The 21,463-nt window shown below is 42.8% G+C and overlaps 1 protein-coding gene across 4 annotated transcripts in view; it reads left to right on the top strand.

Annotated features, from left to right (window-relative positions):
* The window catches only part of LOC110504660 (probable phospholipid-transporting ATPase IH), an 84,845-nt gene that overhangs the window by 29,808 nt on the left and 33,574 nt on the right, over positions 1-21,463 (top strand). For all 4 annotated transcript variants that reach the window (XM_036975087.1, XM_036975089.1, XM_036975088.1 and 1 more), the window contains exons 2-13: positions 623-745; positions 968-1,057; positions 1,811-1,891; positions 3,853-3,960; positions 15,789-15,917; positions 16,108-16,211; positions 16,301-16,351; positions 16,441-16,505; positions 16,626-16,707; positions 18,722-18,872; positions 19,044-19,241; positions 21,180-21,353. In XM_036975087.1, coding sequence (XP_036830982.1) covers positions 623-745; positions 968-1,057; positions 1,811-1,891; positions 3,853-3,960; positions 15,789-15,917; positions 16,108-16,211; positions 16,301-16,351; positions 16,441-16,505; positions 16,626-16,707; positions 18,722-18,872; positions 19,044-19,241; positions 21,180-21,353 — 1,356 coding nt within the window. The remainder of the gene's footprint in view (positions 1-622; positions 746-967; positions 1,058-1,810; positions 1,892-3,852; positions 3,961-15,788; positions 15,918-16,107; positions 16,212-16,300; positions 16,352-16,440; positions 16,506-16,625; positions 16,708-18,721; positions 18,873-19,043; positions 19,242-21,179; positions 21,354-21,463) is intronic.

Raw genomic sequence — 21,463 nt, 5'->3', positions numbered from 1 at the left:
TAGAGAGGCTAGCACTGGGGTAATATGATCAATTATTTTGATTATAGCCAGGATTCTAGCAGCCGTATTTAGCACTAACTGAAGTTTATTTAGTGCTTTATCCGGGTAGCCGGAAAGTAGAGCATTGCAGTAGTCTAACCTAGAAGTGACAAAAGCATGAATTTTTTCAATGTTACATAGATGGAAAAAAGCTGTCCTTGAAACAGTCTTGATATGTTCGTCAAAAGAGAGATCAGGGTCCAGAGTAACGCTGAGAGAGAGTAATGTTGAGTAATGTTTTTTGTCGTTGTGTCTAAGGGGGCATATGGAGGAGGGAATGATGTCACCTCCAGGTAGGTGTTTGTCCCCCTGTTTGCTGAGGGTATCAGGTTCTTGTCCAGTTCTGGCAATTAGGGCACCACAGACTAGTGCATGTCCCTGGGCCTGGAAATGGTTGATCTCCCCCTCTAGGATGGAGAAGCTGTTGTTGCTAAGGTGTGGGGATTCTACTGGGGGATATAGGTAGCACACATTACAAACATTTTCTCTGTTGAGATCATTTCCTTCCTAATTTATAGCTAGATGTAAAATGTTCCTGTTCTCTCTTGTTCTCTCTCTCGTTCTCTCTCTCGTTCTCTAACAGTGTGCTGGGGAGGAGTACTGGGTGGACAGCCGGACAGTATACATCGGTCACAAAGAACCCCCGCTGGGGGCCGATGCCTACATCCCTCAGCGTTATCCCGACAACCGCATTGTCTCTTCCAAGGTGAGCAGGCTCCACAGCAACCAAGCAGTTGGCATAACAACAGCATCACCTACCCCTGAAAACCAAATCGATACCTTGATAACCAAGCCGGTTGTGCTCCATTTACAGTATCTCTGTCCTTTAGGGTTAGCAACCTTTTGGACCACACCCACACATATACACACACACTGCTGCTCCTCTCTCTAGACTGCCTGTTAATAGTGTGTGTGTTCTCTCTACCAGTACACCTTATGGAACTTCATCCCCAAGAACCTGTTTGAACAGTTCAGAAGAATCGCCAACTTCTACTTCCTGCTCATCTTCCTGGTCCAGGTGACAACATCTCTCTGTTTGATCAGGGCCATTTGGGGGTTTCACATGTTCAGGTTACACACTATTAGTTAAAGACGTAGGCTATGTGAAGTCAATGTGACAGTTAATTAGGTAACGTTAGTTATTTGGCTTGGAATTACATTGGTCAAGTACGCATGGGCCTATGGTGATGGTCCATGATAAATATGATATGACCCCGTCCAGTAGCACTATGAGGAGGAGACTAAGGTGGCCGGTCCAGCTTGCTACAATGGTTGAAGGGATAGTTTAAGATTTTGGTATGCTAGCTGCTCCTGTACACTTCCAGTTATTGCTCTAGCGAATGGTAACAATCTCGCTCTTTATCTGTTGCTCTCTCAAACTGAGACACACACACAACCCTGGGGTCTGGCTTGAATTCAACCTTCTGTATTCTGTAGAATGGCGCCAGAAACTACCTTCAACTTAATTAAAACTGCACACAAAGACATAAAAATGGTATCCATGAGTTCATCTTAAACTATCCCTTTAAACTGAAATGAATGAGTTATGAGTAATGAGTAACCAGCGGGTAGGAGGACGTTAGGTATGCGGGTGTGGTTAAATACTGTGGGGAGGCGGAGATATAAACTGAAGTCACCTGATTGCTCCATCACTCCCCCGAACTGGAATTTATCTGCAACTATATTTATTGACTCCTGCTCTACTCTCCTCCTTGTTCCCTCCCTCTCTACCTTCGTTCCCTGCCTCCTTCCTCTTTTTCTCTCTCCTCAGCTCATCATAGACACGCCCACCAGCCCCGTCACCAGCGGACTGCCTCTATTCTTTGTCATCACCGTCACTGCCATTAAACAGGTCTGTTGATCTGAACAAAATGGCATAATTAATGGTATACTATTGAAAAGTATTTGTAAAGTATTCAGACCCCTTGACTTTTTCCACATTTTGTTACGCTACAGCCTGATTCTAATATTGATTAATTAATTTTTTTCCCTCATCAATGTACAAACAATGCACCATAATGCAAAAGAAAGAATATGTTTTTAGAAATGTATTAAAAATGAAAAACAGAAATACCTTAATTTACATAAGTATTCAGACCCTTTGCTATGAGACTCGAAATTGAGATCAGGTGTATCCTGTTTCCATTGATCATCCTTGAGATGTTTCAACAACTTGACTGGCCTTCACTTGTGGTAAATTCAATTGATTGGACATGATTTGGAAAGGCACACACCTGTCTATTTAAGGTCCCACAGTTGACAGTGCATGTCAGAGCAAAAACCAAGCAATGAGGTTGAAAGAATTGTCCGTAGAACTCAGAGACAGGATTGTGTTGAGGCTCAGATCGGGGGAAGGGTACTAAAACATTTCTGCAGCATTGAAGGTCCCCAAGAACACGGTTGCCTCCATCATTCTTAAATGGAAGAAGTTTGGAACCACCAAGACTCTTCCTAGAGTTGGCCACCCAGCCAAACTGACCAATCAGGGGAGAAGGGCCTTGGTCAGGGAGGTGACCAAGAACCCGATGGTCACTCTGACAGAGCTCCAGAGTTCCTCTGTGGAGATGGGAGAACCTTCCAGAAGGACAACCATTTCTCAAGCACTTCACCAATCAGGCCTTTATGGTAGAGTGGTCAGACGGAAGCCACTCCTCAGTGAAAGGGACATGACAGCCCGCCTGGTGTTTGTCAAAAGGCACCTAAAGGACTCTCAGACCATGAGAAACAACTTTCTCTGGTATGATGAAACCAAGATTGAACTATTTGGCCTGAATGCCAAGCGTCATGTCTGGAGGAAACCTGGCACCATTCCTACAGTGAAGCATGGTGGTGGCAGCATCATGCTGTGGGGATGTTTTTCAGCGTCAGGGAATGGGAGACTAGTCAGGATCGAGGGAAAGATGAACGGATCAAAGTACAGAGAGATCCTTGATGAAAACCTGCTCCAGAGCACTCAGGACCTCAGGCTGGGGCGAAGGTTCAGCTTCCAACAGGACAACGACCCTAAGCACACAGCCAAGCAGGAGTGGCTTCAGGACAAGTCTCTGAATGTCCTTGAGTGGCCCAGCCAGAACCCAGACTTGAACCAGATTGAACAACTCTGGAGAGACATGAAAATAGCTGTGCAGCAACTCTCCCCATCCAACCTGACAGAGCTTGTGAGGATCTGCAGAGAAGAATGGGAGAAACTCCCCAAATGTGCCAAGATTGTAGCATCATACCCAAGAACAATTGAGGCTGTAATCACTGCCAAAGATGCTTCAAGAAAGTACTGAGTAAAGGGTCTGAATACTTATGTAAATGTGATATTTAAGTTTTTTATTTGTAATACATTTGCAAACATTTCTAAAAAACATTTTTTTTGCTTTGTCATTATGGGGTATTGTGTTTGGGCATTGTGTTTGTTTATACATTTTTGATTAAGGCTGTAACGTAACAAAATTTGGAAAAAGTCAAGGGGTTTGAATACTTTCCGAATGCACTGTATGTTTATTCTCTGTTCATCGGTGTTGGAAGCCTTCCTCCGCTGTGTTCCGTTAGAGACAGATGTGCTAACAGCAGGGAACCTCTCCTGGCTAACAGGGCCCAGGTCAGGTCATATGCGATCATTAACCTGGCATGTTGTGTAGATGCCCTGCATACAGGTCAACATGCTGACAGAACATACCACTAATTTGATACCACGTACTGTGTGACCTTGTATGACGGTATCGCCCTCTCTCTATGTTCCATTTCTTCCCATTTCTCCTGCAATTTGCTCCTTGTATATCTCAACCCCTTCTCCCTTCCTCCCCCTCTTCCTCTCTCCCCCAGGGTTATGAAGACTGGCTGAGACACAAGGCAGACTGCAGTATAAATGAGTGTCCTGTGGACGTGGTGAAGGAAGGGACGGTGGTGAGGACACAGAGTCACAAGCTACGGGTATGACTGCCTTAGTTTTTTTATTTCACCTTTATTTAACCAGGTAGGCTAGTTGAGAACAAGTTCTCATTTGAAACTGCGACCTGGCCAAGATAAAGCAAAACAGTTTGACACATACAACAACACAGAGTTACACATGGAATAAACAAACATACAGTCAATAATACAGTAGAGAAATCTATATACATCATGTACAAATGAGGTAGGATAAGAGAGGTAAGGCAATAAATAGGCCATGGGGGCAAAGTAATTACAATATAGAAATTAAACACTGGAATGGTAGGATGTGCAGAAGATGAATGTGCAAGTTGAGATACTGGGGTGCAAAGGAGCAAGATAAATAAATACAGTATGGGGATGAGGTATATTGAATGGGCTATTTACTGACAGCTGGTGCTTAAAGCTAGTGAGGGAGGTAAGAGTCTCCAGCTTCAGAGATTTTTGCAGTTCGTTCCAGTCATTAGCAGCAGAGAACTGGACGGAGAGGCGGCCAAAGGAAGAATTGGCTTTGGGGGTGACCAGTGAGGTTTCGGGTGGGTGCTGCTATGGTGACCAGTGAGCTGAGATAAGGCAGGGCTTTACCTAGCAGAGACTTGTAGATGACCTGGAGCCAGTGGGTTTGGCGACGAGTATGAAGCGAGGGCCAGCCAACAAGAGCATACAGGTCGCAGTGGTGGGTAGTATATGGGGCTTTGGTGACAAAATGGATGGCACTGTGATAGACTGCATCCAATTTGTTGAGTAGAGTGTTAGAGGCTATTTTGTAAATGACATCGCCGAAGTCGAGGATCGGCAGGATGGTCAGTTTTACGAGGGTATGTTTGGCAGCAAGAGTGAAGAATGCTTTGTTGCAAAATAGGATTGGAGATGTTTAATGTGAGTCTGGAAGGAGAGTTTACAGTCTAACCAGACAGCTTGGTATTTGTAGTTGTCCACATATTCTAAGTCAGAACCGTCCATACTGATGTTGGACGGGCAGGCAGGTGCGGGCTGCGATCGGTTGAAGAGCATGCATTTAGTTTTACTTGCATTTAAGAGCAGTTGGAGGCCACAGAAGGAGAGTTGTATGGCATTGAAGCTCATCTGGAGTTTAGTTAACAGTGTCCAACGAAGGGCCAGAGGTATACAGAATGGTGTCGTCTGCCTAGAGGTGGATCAGAGAATCACCAGCAGCGAGAGCGACGTCATTGATATATACAGAGAAGAGAGTCGGCCCGAGAATTTAACCCTGTGTCACCCCCATAGAGACTGCCAGAGGTCCGGACAACAGGCCCTCCGATTTGACATACTGAACTCTATCGGAGAAGTAGTTGGTGAACCAAGCGAGGCAATCATTTGAGAAACCAAGGCTGTTGAGTCTGCCAATAAGAATGTTGTGGTTGACAGAGTCGAAAGCCTTAGCCAGGTCAATGAATACGGCTACACAGTAATGTCTCTTATCGATGGCGGTTATGATATCATTTAGGACCTTGAGCGTGGCTGAGGTGCACCCATGACCAGCTCTGAAACCAGATTACATTCGAAATTCGAAATGATTCGAAATGGTCGGTAAATCTGTTTATTTACTTGGCTGTCAAAGACCTTAGAAAGGGTAGAATAGATATAGGGCTGTAGCAGTTTGGGTCTAGAGTGTCTCCCACTTTGAAGAAGGTGATGACTGCGGCAGCTTTCCAATCTATGGGAATCTCAGACGATATGAAGGAGAGGTTGAACAGTATAGTAATAGGGGTTGCAACAATTTTGGAAAGAGAGGGTCCAGATTGTCTAGCCCGGCTGATTTGTAGGGGTCCAGATTTTGCAGCTCTTTCAGAACATCAGCTATCTGTATTTGGGTGAAGGAGAAGTGGGGGAGGTTTGGGTGAGTTGCTGTGGGGAGCGTAGGGCTGTTGACCGGGGTAGGGGTAGCCAGGTGGAAAGCATGGCCAGCCGTAGAAAAATGCTTATTGAAATTCTCAATTATTGTTTATTTATCGGTAGTGACAGTGTTTCCTAGCCTCAGTGCAGTGGGCAGCTGGGAGGAGAGGCTCTTATTCTCCATGGACTTTACAGTGTCCCAGAACTATTTTGAGTTAGTACTACAGGAAGCACATTTCTGTTTAAAAAGCTAGCCTTAGCTTTCCTAACTGCCTGTGTAGTATATTGGTTCCTAAATTCCATGAAGAGTTGCATATCACGGGGGCTATTCGATGCTAATGCAGAACGCCACAGGATGTTTTTGTGCTGGTCAAGGGCAGAGAGGTCTGGAGTGAACCAAGGGCTATATCTATTCCTGGTTCAACATTTTTTGAATGGAGCATGCTTATTTAAGATGGTGAGGAAGGCACTTTTAAAGAATAACCAGGCATCCTCTACTGACGGGATGAGGTCAATGTCATTCCAGGTCGGTTAAAAAGGCCTGTTCGCTGAAGTGTTTTAGGGAGCGTTTGACAGTGGTGAGGGGTGGTCGTTTGACCACGGACCCATTACGGATGCAGGCAATGAGGCAGTGATCGCTGAGATCTTGGTTGAAAACAGCAGAGGTGTATTTGGGGGGCAAGTTAGTTAGGATGATATCTATGAGGGTGCCCGTGTTTGCGGATTTGGGGTTGTACCTGGTAGGTTCATTGATAATTTGTGTGAGATTGAGGGCATCAAGCTTAGATTGTAGGATGGCCGGGGTGTTAAGCATGTCCCAATTTAGGTCACCTAGAAGCACGAGCTCAGAAGATAGATGGAGGGCGTTGTTTTGCCCGACGCGATAGCTACCTGTATCATGAATACACTCACAGGTAAATGGTGTTGTTTTGCCCGACGCGATAGCTACCTGTATCATGAATACACTCACAGGTAAATGGTGTTGTATTGCCTGACACGATAGCTACCTGTATCATGAATACACTCACAGGTAAATGGTGTTGTATTGCCTGACACGATAGCTACCTGTATCATGAATACACTCACAGGTAAATGGTGTTGTATTGCCTGACACGATAGCTACCTGTATCATGAATACACTCACAGGTAAATGGTGTTGTATTGCCTGACACGATAGCTACCTGTATCATGAATATACTCACAGGTAAATGGTGTTGTTTTGCCTGACACGATAGCTACCTGTATCATGAATACACTCACAGGTAAATGGTGTTGTATTGCCCGACGCGATAGCTACCTGTATCATGAATACACTCACAGGTAAATGGTGTTGTTTTGCCCGACGCGATAGCTACCTGTATCATGAATACACTCACAGGTAAATGGTGTTGTATTGCCCGACGCGATAGCTACCTGTATCATGAATACACTCACAGGTAAATGGTGTTGTATTGCCCGACACGATAGCTACCTGTATCATGAATACACTCACAGGTAAATGGTGTTGTATTGCCTGACACGATAGCTACCTGTATCATGAATACACTCACAGGTAAATGGTGTTGTATTGCCTGACACAATAGCTACCTGTATCATGAATACACTCACAGGTAAATGGTGTTGTATTGCCTGACACGATAGCTACCTGTATCATGAATACACTCACAGGTAAATGGTGTTGTATTGCCTGACACGATAGCTACCTGTATCATGAATACACTCACAGGTAAATGGTGTTGTATTGCCCGACACGATAGCTACCTGTATCATGAATACACTCACAGGTAAATGGTGTTGTATTGCCCGACACGATAGCTACCTGTATCATGAATACACTCACAGGTAAATTGTGTTGTATTGCCCGACACGATAGCTACCTGTATCATGAATACACTCACAGGTAAATGGTGTTGTATGGCCTGACACGATAGCTACCTGTATCATGAATACACTCACAGGTAAATGGTGTTGTTTTGCCCGACGCGATAGCTACCTGTATCATGAATACACTCACAGGTAAATGGTGTTGTATTGCCTGACGCGATAGCTACCTGTATCATGAATACACTCACAGGTAAATGGTGTTGTATTGCCTGACGCGATAGCTACCTGTATCATGAATACACTCACAGGTAAATGGTGTTGTATTGCCTGACGCGATAGCTACCTGTATCATGAATACACTCACAGGTAAATGGTGTTGTATTGCCCGACGCGATAGCTACCTGTATCATGAATACACTCACAGGTAAATGGTGTTGTTTTGCCCGACGCGATAGCTACCTGTATCATGAATACACTCACAGGTAAATGGTGTTGTTTTGCCCGACGCGATAGCTACCTGTATCATGAATACACTCACAGGTAAATGGTGTTGTATTGCCTGACGCGATAGCTACCTGTATCATGAATACACTCACAGGTAAATGGTGTTGTATTGCCTGACGCGATAGCTACCTGTATCATGAATACACTCACAGGTAAATGGTGTTGTTTTGCCCGACGCGATAGCTACCTGTATCATGCATACACTCACAGGTAAATGGTGTTGTATTGCCTGACACGATAGCTACCTGTATCATGAATACACTCACAGGTAAATGGTGTTGTATTGCCTGACACGATAGCTACCTGTATCATGAATACACTCACAGGTAAATGGTGTTGTATTGCCTGACACGATAGCTACCTGTATCATGAATACACTCACAGGTAAATGGTGTTGTATTGCCCGACACGATAGCTACCTGTATCATGAATACACTCACAGGTAAATGGTGTTGTATTGCCCGACACGATAGCTACCTGTATCATGAATACACTCACAGGTAAATGGTGTTGTATGGCCTGACACGATAGCTACCTGTATCATGAATACACTCACAGGTAAATGGTGTTGTATGGCCTGACACGATAGCTACCTGTATCATGAATACACTCACAGGTAAATGGTGTTGTTTTGCCCGACGCGATAGCTACCTGTATCATGAATACACTCACAGGTAAATGGTGTTGTATGGCCTGACACGATAGCTACCTGTATCATGAATACACTCACAGGTAAATGGTGTTGTATTGCCTGACGCGATAGCTACCTGTATCATGAATACACTCACAGGTAAATGGTGTTGTATTGCCCGACGCGATAGCTACCTGTATCATGAATACACTCACAGGTAAATGGTGTTGTTTTGCCCGACGCGATAGCTACCTGTATCATGAATACACTCACAGGTAAATGGTGTTGTTTTGCCCGACGCGATAGCTACCTGTATCATGAATACACTCACAGGTAAATGGTGTTGTATTGCCTGACGCGATAGCTACCTGTATCATGAATACACTCACAGGTAAATGGTGTTGTATTGCCTGACGCGATAGCTACCTGTATCATGAATACACTCACAGGTAAATGGTGTTGTTTTGCCCGACGCGATAGCTACCTGTATCATGCATACACTCACAGGTAAATGGTGTTGTATTGCCTGACACGATAGCTACCTGTATCATGAATACACTCACAGGTAAATGGTGTTGTATTGCCTGACACGATAGCTACCTGTATCATGAATACACTCACAGGTAAATGGTGTTGTATTGCCTGACACGATAGCTACCTGTATCATGAATACACTCACAGGTAAATGGTGTTGTATTGCCCGACACGATAGCTACCTGTATCATGAATACACTCACAGGTAAATGGTGTTGTATTGCCCGACACGATAGCTACCTGTATCATGAATACACTCACAGGTAAATGGTGTTGTATGGCCTGACACGATAGCTACCTGTATCATGAATACACTCACAGGTAAATGGTGTTGTATGGCCTGACACGATAGCTACCTGTATCATGAATACACTCACAGGTAAATGGTGTTGTTTTGCCCGACGCGATAGCTACCTGTATCATGAATACACTCACAGGTAAATGGTGTTGTATGGCCTGACACGATAGCTACCTGTATCATGAATACACTCACAGGTAAATGGTGTTGTATTGCCCGACACGATAGCTACCTGTATCATGAATACACTCACAGGTAAATGGTGTTGTATTGCCTGACACGATAGCTACCTGTATCATGAATACACTCACAGGTAAATGGTGTTGTATTGCCTGACACGATAGCTACCTGTATCATGAATACACTCACAGGTAAATGGTGTTGTATTGCCTGACGCGATAGCTACCTGTATCATGAATACACTCACAGGTAAATGGTGTTGTATTGCCCGACGCGATAGCTACCTGTATCATGAATACACTCACAGGTAAATGGTGTTGTTTTGCCCGACGCGATAGCTACCTGTATCATGAATACACTCACAGGTAAATGGTGTTGTTTTGCCCGACGCGATAGCTACCTGTATCATGAATACACTCACAGGTAAATGGTGTTGTATTGCCTGACGCGATAGCTACCTGTATCATGAATACACTCACAGGTAAATGGTGTTGTATTGCCTGACGCGATAGCTACCTGTATCATGAATACACTCACAGGTAAATGGTGTTGTATTGCCTGACGCGATAGCTACCTGTATCATGAATATACTCACAGGTAAATGGTGTTGTTTTGCCCGACGCGATAGCTACCTGTATCATGAATACACTCACAGGTAAATGGTGTTGTATTGCCCGACGCGATAGCTACCTGTATCATGAATACACTCACAGGTAAATGGTGTTGTATTGCCTGACGCGATAGCTACCTGTATCATGAATACACTCACAGGTAAATGGTGTTGTATTGCCTGACACGATAGCTACCTGTATCATGAATACACTCACAGGTAAATGGTGTTGTATTGCCTGACACGATAGCTACCTGTATCATGAATACACTCACAGGTAAATGGTGTTGTATTGCCTGACACGATAGCTACCTGTATCATGAATACACTCACAGGTAAATGGTGTTGTTTTGCCCGACGCGATAGCTACCTGTATCATGAATACACTCACAGGTAAATGGTGTTGTTTTGCCCGACGCGATAGCTACCTGTATCATGAATACACTCACAGGTAAATGGTGTTGTTTTGCCCGACGCGATAGCTACCTGTATCATGCATACACTCACAGGTAAATGGTGTTGTTTTGCCCGACGCGATAGCTACCTCGCCTCACAACTCTGCCTCACATGCCTTTTTTCTTTTACAACATATCAAAATAACAATGATGAATTAAATATTTTCATTTACATTTTATTTTAATGAGCCAATTCATACAATGTCATTCTTCCACCAGAATATATTGTCCAGACAGAAATCTGGTTAGTAAAACATTGTTTCCGAGGTCAGACAGGCAGACAGTGAGGTTTATACTAACCCCTCTGTACCAAACTAAATGATAGGTCTATACTAACCCCTCTGTACCAAACTAAATGATAGGTTTATACTAACCCCTCTGTACCAAACTAAATGATAGGTTTATATTAACCTCCGCTGTACCAAACTAAATGATAGGTTTATATTAACCCCCTCTGTACCAAACTAAATGATAGGTTTATATTAACCCCCGCTGTACCAAACTAAATGCTAGGCTTATATTAACCCCAGCTGTACCAAACTAAATGATAGGTTTATATTAACCCCCGCTGTACCAAACTAAATGCTAGGCTTATATTAACCCCCGCTGTACCAAACTAAATGATAGGTCTATACTAACCCCTCTGTACCAAACTAAATGATAGGTTTATACTAACCCCTCTGTACCAAACTAAATGATAGGTTTATATTAACCTCCGCTGTACCAAACTAAATGATAGGTTTATATTAACCCCCTCTGTACCAAACTAAATGATAGGTTTATATTAACCCCCGCTGTACCAAACTAAATGCTAGGCTTATATTAACCCCAGCTGTACCAAACTAAATGATAGGTTTATATTAACCCCCGCTGTACCAAACTAAATGCTAGGCTTATATTAACCCCCGCTGTACCAAACTAAATGATAGGTCTATACTAACCCCTCTGTACCAAACTAAATGATAGGTTTATACTAACCCCTCTGTACCAAACTAAATGATAGGTTTATATTAACCTCCGCTGTACCAAACTAAATGCTAGGCTTATATTAACCCCCGCTGTACCAAACTAAATGATAGGTCTATACTAACCCCCTCTGTACCAAACTAAATGATAGGTTTATACTAACCCCTCTGTACCAAACTAAATGATAGGTTTATATTAACCCCCGCTGTACCAAACTAAATGATAGGTTTATATTAACCCCCTCTGTACCAAACTAAATGCTAGGCTTATATTAACCCCAGCTGTACCAAACTAAATGATAGGTTTATATTAACCCCTGCTGTACCAAACTAAATGATAGGTTTATATTAACCCCCGCTGTACCAAACTAAATGATAGGTTTATACTAACCCCTCTGTACCAAACTAAATGATAGGTTTATATTAACCCCCGCTGTACCAAACTAAATGCTAGGCTTATATTAACCCCCGCTGTACCAAACTAAATGCTAGGCTTATATTAACCCCCGCTGTACCAAACTAAATGCTAGGCTTATATTAACCCCCGCTGTACCAAACTAAATGATAGGTTTATATTAACCCCCGCTGTACCAAACTAAATGCTAGGTTTATATTAACCCCTGCTGTACCAAACTAAATGATAGGTTTATATTAACCCCTGCTGTACCAAACTAAATGCTAGGCTTATATTAACCCCCACTGTACCAAAGTAAATGATAGGCTTATATTAACCCCCGCTGTACCAAACTAAATGCTAGGCTTATATTAACCCCCGCTGTACCAAACTAAATGATAGGTTTATATTAACCCCCGCTGTACCAAACTAAATGATAGGTTTATATTAACCCCCGCTGTACCAAACTAAATGATAGGTTTATATTAACCCCCGCTGTACCAAACTAAATGCTAGGCAACGGGAAATAATGTGTGCGATATATACAAGAGATGATTGTGACAGCAACATGAACATGATATTATGATGGAGGTGCAGTGATAATTGTCAGTTGGAACTGTTAGCAGGCATAGGCCTGTCTGTGACGGCCAATACAGAGCGGCTTGGAACGCTGCTCGTCCAATCAGGATCCAAACAACCAGTTTTTATAATAATATATATGAACATTTAAATCATAGCCACAGCTATCATCTTTAATCATTATACTAATTACCATTCAATCTATTCCTGAGACCTTTTAAGCTGATCTCCATGGGAACGAAACATCCGGGTGCTTGCCCTTTGTGTGTGCGTGTGCGTGTGTGTGTGTGTGTGTGTGTGTGTGTGTGTGTGTATGTATGTGCCTGCTTTGCCTGCGATGCCCTAGCTTGCGTCCGAGAGAAGATTAACATTCCCCCTACAATACCATCTCAAACATTCCTGTTGTGATTACTCTGGTCGCATACAGGGGAAAGGATTTGTCTTTCCAGACAGAGATTAAATATCAATATGACTGATATGAAGGGCCGCTATTATCCTGTTATCTACTCTGATGTCAGACAGGACTAAGGTCAAAACAGTGGCGCTACCATAGAATTAGGAATTAGAATTTAATAGGATCTCTATGGGTGTTACTGTGGAACAGATTGCAGTGACATAATAACCACATAGCAGATATTACAGAGTGGAGACAGGGACTATGTCCCATTTAGAGAAGCACCCTGCAGTGTCTGGCAGGTCTGTGTAATATCTATGGCTATATTTGAGCGTGTTGGCACGTGTTGCCATAGCCATGCCGTCCACCCAAACGTGTCTTTGTCATGCTACTGATCCAGTTTCTGCTGTTCTGCCTGCGGTTATGGAACCCTGACATGTTCACTGGTCATGCTACCTTGTCCCGGACCTGCTGTCTCGAACCTCTGAATGCTCGGCGGCTATGAAAAGTCAGCTGACATTTACTCCTGAGGTGCTAACCTGTTGCACCATATATATCCACTGTGATTATTATTTGACCCTGCTGGTCGTCTATGAACGTTAGAACATCTTGAAGAACGATCTGGCCTTAATGGCCATGTACTCTTATAATCTCCACCCGGCACAGCCAGAAGAGGACAGGCCACCCCTCAGAGCCTGGTTCCTCTCTAGGTTTCTTTTCACAGCCAGAAGAGGACTGGGGACCCCTAGGTTCCTGCCTTTTTCCTAGTCACCGTGCTTCTACATCTGCACTGTTGCTGTTCAGGGTTTTAGGCTGGGTATATGTATAAGCACTTTGTGACATCTGTGGATGTAAAAGGGCTTTATAAATGTTATTGATTGAATGAAAGCTGAAAAACGTTCTATATCCACACACACACGCACACACACACAAACATTCTCCGGATGGTCCTCACCCATGGCCCCCCCACAAATCAAACAGGAAGAGTAATGATGAAAATATCCATCATGATAACTTGTATATAGCGTATGTACTGTAGGGGAGAGTAGGGTAAGTTGAGCCATTTTTTTACATTCAGCATCACTCCGTCAAGGGAAATATAGAATTCTTTCTAACATAGACATCTACATATATTTCAGGAAAAATCTGAATTAATGTAAACATTGCAGTTTTGAAAACATAGCTGGTCCAAAAAAAGTGGTCTCTTGGCACAGCTTACCTGGGTTTGGGGTAAGTTGAGTCATGGAACAGGGTAAGCCACCTTTCTGTACTGAATGAAATATTATCGCTACATTTTTAAAACCATGACTATCTTCACACAATTGTTGGTCTTTTAATAATTTAAAGCATTTTTAAAAACCTAAGAAAACACTTTTTTAAACACGCTTAATGTAAGCCAGGCCCTGTTGTTACCTCATATCCCAGTGATAATGCCTTCAATTACACATTTTGACTGTATTAGCCCACACAGCTACAAGGATGTACGTTCATGCTAGGTTTAGGACCTCATATTGAAGCTTATAGAGACCCCAACGGATTATTCTATTTATATATATGTATATATGCATATATTGTTATATATATATATATATATATATATATATATATATATATATATATATAAAATCTTAAAAGTATCTACTTTGGTTTAGACACAACTTCTAACACAATCACTGAATTTGACTTGGTGAAAATCTCGTTTTTGGACCTACTGTAACTTACCACTTTTTCCATTTGGTTTCTTCCTTCAGACTCCAGGAAAGGATGACCTCTTCCTAAACATTTGGTCAAATGATACATTTTGTGTATGGTTTCCTAGAAACAAGGGTGGCTCAACTTACCCCACTTTCCCTTACTGTGGTGTGTACGGTCACCGTGGAGATGGGATTTATAGGCTATTTAATCCCACCGTTATGCAACAACTCAATCGGCAGGAAAAAAGGAATGGGAAAAGATGTATGAGTTTCCTGTAGAAGAGCTCCTACTCATTAGTGATTCTTTCTGGATCTGCAGCAGTATGGTGGCTCACTAGATCCAAAATACCTTTTGTGAAATAATGTTTGTTTACGACATTGGGGTTTATAGTGAGTTAATTTAAATGACATCCCATCCCCCCAACTAGTGCACACATTTAGACGATCAGAGTCACCAGGTTGGGCTCTGGTCAACAGTAGTGCACTGCATGAGGAATAGGGTAGTCCACAACATTTAGACGATCAGAGTCACCAGGTTGGGCTCTGGTCAACAGTAGTGCACTGCATGAGGAATAGGGTAGTCCACAACATTTAGATCAGGTCATTTATATTATTTAACCTTTATTTAACTTGGCAAGTCAGTTAAGAACAAATTCTTATTTACAATGACGGCCTACCGGGGAACAGTGGGTTAACTGCCTTGTTCAGGGGCAGAACTATAGATTTTTACCTTGTAGCTCAGGGATTCAATCCAGCAACCTTTTGGTTACTGGCCCAACACTCTAACCCCTAGGCTACCTGCCGCCCCCAAGGTCAACAGTAGTGCACAAGGGAATAGGGTGTGATTTGGGACGCAGGCTTTATTTCTATAGTCTAAAGTGATGGTCATTGTTGATGTGCTTGTCCTGTCAGGTGGGGGACGTTGTCATGGCGAGGGAAGACGAGACGTTCCCCTGTGACCTCATCCTGCTCTCATCCAGCCGTGATGACGGAACTTGCTACGTCACCACCACCAGCCTGGATGGCGAGTCCAGCCACAAGGTAAACACACACAGACACAGACACACACTGCACCATTCTCCCAACACGCTCTCTGATCAAACATGACTTCTCGTGACTCATCTCGCTCTCTCTCTCTCTCTCTCTCTCTCTCTCTCTCTCTCTCTCTCTCTCTCTCTCTCTCACTCTCTCTCTCTCTCGATCTCTCACTCTCTCTCTCGCTCTGTATCAGACCTACTATGCTGTACCAGACACCATGGTCTTTAAGACAGAGCAGGAGGTGGACTCTCTGCATGCGACTATTGAATGTGAACAACCACAGCCTGACCTCTACAAGTGAGTGACACATGTTTAACACAGAATCATTATGATAGACCTGTTCGTTTGTTGAAAATGGCATTCCTTTTTTTTGTTGCCTTATACAGATTTGTGGGGCGCATCAATATTTATAAAGAAAGTGAAGATCCCATAGTCAGGTAAGACCAACATTCCCATCTCTCATTCCTAAAATGTCTTTGTCTGTGTCAAACTTTTCATATTTCATTTGTTCCTCCTCTTTTTTCAGACCCCTGGGAGCTGAGAACCTTCTCCTCAGAGGAGCCACCCTGAAGAACACAGAACACATTTATGGTAACACACACACACACACACACACACACATACACACACACACACACACACACACACACACACACACACACACTGTACTGTGTCTGTAGTGATGGTAACCTCCGGTTGTTGTCCCCACAGCTGTAGCCATCTACACGGGCATGGACACCAAGATGACGCTGAACTACCAGTCCAAATCCCAGAAACGCTCCGCTGTAGAAAAGTAAGATCAAATCAAAGTTAATTGGTCACGTACAAATATTTGCAGGTGTTATAGCAGGTACAACTAAATGTTTGTTACTAGTTCCTAACAATGCAGTAGAATGTCTCATAAATACTATACAACTACACAAATAATCCAAAATCTATAAATGACAGAATGAGTCCAATTAACAATCCTAGAGTAAATGCAGTATATTTGAGTGAGCACGTGTCAGAATATAGAATTTAAGTATGTGCTGTGTGTAAACAAGATCATTTGGAAGGAAAGTGGTATGTACTGTAGTAGGTAGATCTATTCCCATAGTAGGTAGATCTATTCCACTAGTAGGTAGATCTATTCCCGTAGTAGGTAGATCTATTCCCATAGTAGGTAGATCTATTCCACTAGTAGGTAGATCTATTCCCGTAGTAGGTAGATCTATTCCCATAGAAGGTAGATCTATTCCCGTAGTAGGTAGATCTATTCCCGTAGTAGGTAGATCTATTCCCGTAGTAGGTAGATCTATTCCCGTAGTAGGTAGATCTGTTAAAGTAATAGGTAGATCTATTCCACTAGTAGGTAGATCTATTCCACTAGTAGGTAGATCTATTCCCGTAGTAGGTAGATCTATTCCCGTAGTAGGTAGATCTATTCCCGTAGTAGGTAGATCTGTTAAAGTAATAGGTAGATTTATTCCACTAGTAGGTAGATCTATTCCACTAGTAGGTAGATCTATTCCCGTAGTAGGTAGATCTATTCCCGTAGTAGGTAGATCTATTCCCGTAGTAGGTAGATCTATTCCAGTAGTAGGTAGATCTATTCCAGTAGTAGGTAGATCTATTCCCGTAGTAGGTAGATCTATTCCAGTAGTAGGTAGATCTATTCCAGTAGTAGGTAGATCTATTCCAGTAGTAGGTAGATCTATTCCTGTAGTAGGTAGATCTATTCCCGTAGTAGGTAGATCTGTTAAAGTAATAGGTAGATCTATTCCACTAGTAGGTAGATCAATACCTCCCTCCCCACGGTGTCTGTTTTGCTTTAGTTAGGCTAGAACTATATGTCTGATGAAGGATAGCAGGAGTTGGAATAGCAGAATGATGATAGGAGTTGGAATAGTAGAATGATAGTAGGAGTTGGAATAGCAGAATGATAGTAGGAGTTGGAATGATAGTAGGAGTTGGAATAGCGGAATGATAGTAGGAGTTGGAATAGCGGAATGATAGGAGGAGTTGGAATAGCAGAATGATAGTAGGAGTTGGAATGATAGTAGGAGTTGGAATAGCGGAATGATAGTAGGAGTTGGAATAGCGGAATGATAGTAGGAGTTGGAATGATAGTAGGAGTTGGAATGATTGTAGGAGTTGGAATAGCGGAATGATAGTAGGAGTTGGAATGATAGTAGGAGTTGGAATAGCAGAATAATGATAGGAGTTGGAATAGCAGAATGATATTAGGAGTTGGAATAGCAGAATGATAGTAGGAGTTGGAATAGCGGAATGATAGTAGGAGTTGGAATTGTAGAATGATAGTAGGAGTTGGAATTGCAGAATGATATTAGGAGTTGGAATTGTAGAATGATAGTAGGAGTTGGAATAGCAGAATGATATTAGCAGTTGGAATTGTAGAATGATAGTAGGATGTTTAATCACCAATCCAACCCACAGAGTACCTAAACATGAAAGAAATAGTGCATAAGGAGAAGGCACTAGTGAAGTGTAGTGTATTGTAAGAATGGCTCCCCCACAGACAGTTTGATATTGGAAAACACGTGATTGAATATATTAGACCAGCTGGCTCCTATCTCAACCTGCTGCTCTTGCTGTTATTACATAATGGCTGCATCATTCTGTTTGATTTCATTCAAGCTGTGTGTGTGTGTGTGTGTGTGTGTGTCTCCCTAACTCCCTCTCTCCCCCCTCCATCTCTCTCCCCCTCTCTCTCTATCCCTCCCTCTCGCTCTCCCCCTCCATCTCTCTCCCCCCCTCCCCCCCCCCCTCCATCTCTCTCTCCCCCCCTCCATCTCTCTCTCCCCCAGGTCTATGAATGCATTCCTCATAGTGTATCTGTGTATCCTGATCAGCAAAGCGGTCATTAACACAGTGCTGAAGTACGCGTGGCAGTGGTCTGCTGACCACGACCAGCCCTGGTACAACCACAGGACCGAGATCGACAGAGAACGCCACGTGGTCAGTCCCGCAAGCAACTACACTACCCACATTGCATGTTGTCACAGTAAAATGATTCATCAGGTCTTTCCCAGCTTAACAATCACTGATTCTGATTAAGGCTGTCGTTCTCTCTCTCTAAATCTCCTCTCTATCTTTCTCATCCGTCATCCTCTCCTCTCTCTCTCTTAGGTGATCAGGGCGTTCACAGACTTCCTGGCCTTCATGGTGTTGTTTAACTACATCATTCCAGTCTCCATGTACGTTACCGTGGAGATGCAGAAGTTCCTGGGTTCTTACTTCATAGCCTGGGACAAGGATATGTACGATGATGAGCTGGGGGAGGGGGCTCAGGTCAACACATCAGACCTCAATGAAGAGCTGGGACAGGTACACACACATATAAAGATAGATACTAGACTCACTCGTGTGTGCACACACAAACACACACACATGCACACAGATAGATATATATAGATATACTAGACTCATTTGTGTACACACACACACTCACACACACAGTTGAAGTTGGAAGTTTACATACACCTTAGCCAAATACATTTAAACTCAGTTTTCACAATTCCTGACATTTAATCCTAGTAAAAAATCCCTGTCTTAGGTCAGTTAGGATCACTACTTTATTTTAAGAATGTGAAATGTCAGAATAATAGTAGAGAGAATGATTTATTTCAGCTTTTATTTCTTTCATCACATTCCCAGTGGGTCAGAAGTTTACATACACTCAATTAGTATTTGTTGTCCTTTAGCCATTTTGCCACAACTTTGGAAGTATGCTTGGGGTCATTGTCCATTTGGAAGACCCATTTGCGACAAAGCTTTAACTTCCTGACTGATGTCTTGAGATGTTGCTTCAATATATCCACATCATTTTCCTACCTCATGATGTCCTCTATTTTGTGAAGTGCACCAGTCCCTCCTGCAGCAAAACACCCCCACAACATGATGCTCCCACCCCCGTGCTGCACGGTTGGGATGGTGAACTTCGGCTTGCTTCCAAACATAATGATGGTCATTATAGCCAAACAGTTCTATTTTTGTTTCATCAGACCAGAGGACATTTCTCCATGTGCAGTTGCAAACCATAGTCTGGCTTTTTTATGGCGGTTTTGGAGCAGTGGCTTCTTCCTTGCTAAGTGGCATTTCAGGTTATATTGATATAGGACTCGTTTTACTGTGGATATAGATACTTTTGTACCTGTTTCCTCCAGCATCTTCACAAGGTCCTTTGCTGTTGTTCTGGGATTGATTTGCACTTTTCTCACCAAAGTACGTTCATCTCTAGGAGACAGAACGCGTCTCCTTCCTGAGCGGTATGACGACTGCGTGATCCCATGGTGTTTGTACTATCGTTTGTACAGATGAACGTGGTACCTTCAGGCATTTGGAAATTGTGCCCAAGGATGAACCAGACTTGTGGAGGTCTACAATTTTTTTTCTGAGGTCTTGACTTAATTATTTTGATGTTCCCATGATGTCAAGCAAAGAGGCACTGAGTTTGAAGGTAGGCCTTGAAATACATCCACAGGTACACCTCCAATTGACTCAAATGATGTCAATTAGCCTATCAGAAGCTTCTAAAGCAATGACATCATTTTCTGGAACTTTCCAAGCTGTTTAAAGTCACAGTCAACTTAGTGTATGTAAACTTCTGATGCACTGGACTTTCCAAAACTATAGTTTGTTAACAAGAAATTTGTGGAGTGGTTGAAAAACGAGTTTTCTCCAACCTAAGTGTATGTAAACTTCCGACTTCAACTGTGTGTGTGTATATATATATATATATATATATATATATACTAGACTCACTCGTGTACACACGCACACACACACACATATATAGATATACTAGACTCACTTGTGTGCACACACACACATAGATAGATATAGATATACTAGACTCACTTGTGTGCACACACACACACACATAGATAGATATAGATATACTAGAATCACTTGTGCACACACACACACATGGATAGATATAGATATACTAGACTCCCTTGTGTGCACACACACTTAGATAGATATAGATATACTAGACTCACTTGTGTGCACACACACACACACACACACACATAGATATACTAGACTCACTTGTGTGCACACACACACACACACATAGATAGATATAGATATATTAGACTCACTTGTGTGCACACACACACATGGATAGATATAGATATACTAGACTCACACGTATAATGTGCATATACAGCACAGACACTTATAATGAGATGTTACATGGATGCTGGACACACATTCCAAAAACTGACCTCAGATCAGCATCTACCTGGTCTGTATGTACAGGTGGAGTATGTGTTTACTGATAAGACGGGCACGTTGACAGAGAACAACATGGAGTTTATAGAGTGCTGTGTGGACGGACTCGTGTATATCCCCCACGCCATCTGTAACGGACAGATCCTCAGTGCTGCTTCCAGTATAGACATGATCGACTCCTCACCTGGAGGAGACCACAGGGTAAGACAGAGAGTCTGTCTGTCTGTCTGTCTGTCTGTCTGTCTGTCTGTCTGTCTGTCTGTCTGTCTGTGCGTGCGTGTGTGTGTGTGTCTGTGTGTGTGTGTCTGACA

This window comes from Oncorhynchus mykiss, chromosome 3 (assembly GCF_013265735.2).
Source record: "Oncorhynchus mykiss isolate Arlee chromosome 3, USDA_OmykA_1.1, whole genome shotgun sequence".
Lineage (NCBI taxonomy): Eukaryota > Metazoa > Chordata > Actinopteri > Salmoniformes > Salmonidae > Oncorhynchus > Oncorhynchus mykiss.
This window is presented reverse-complemented; position numbering and strand designations above follow the sequence as displayed.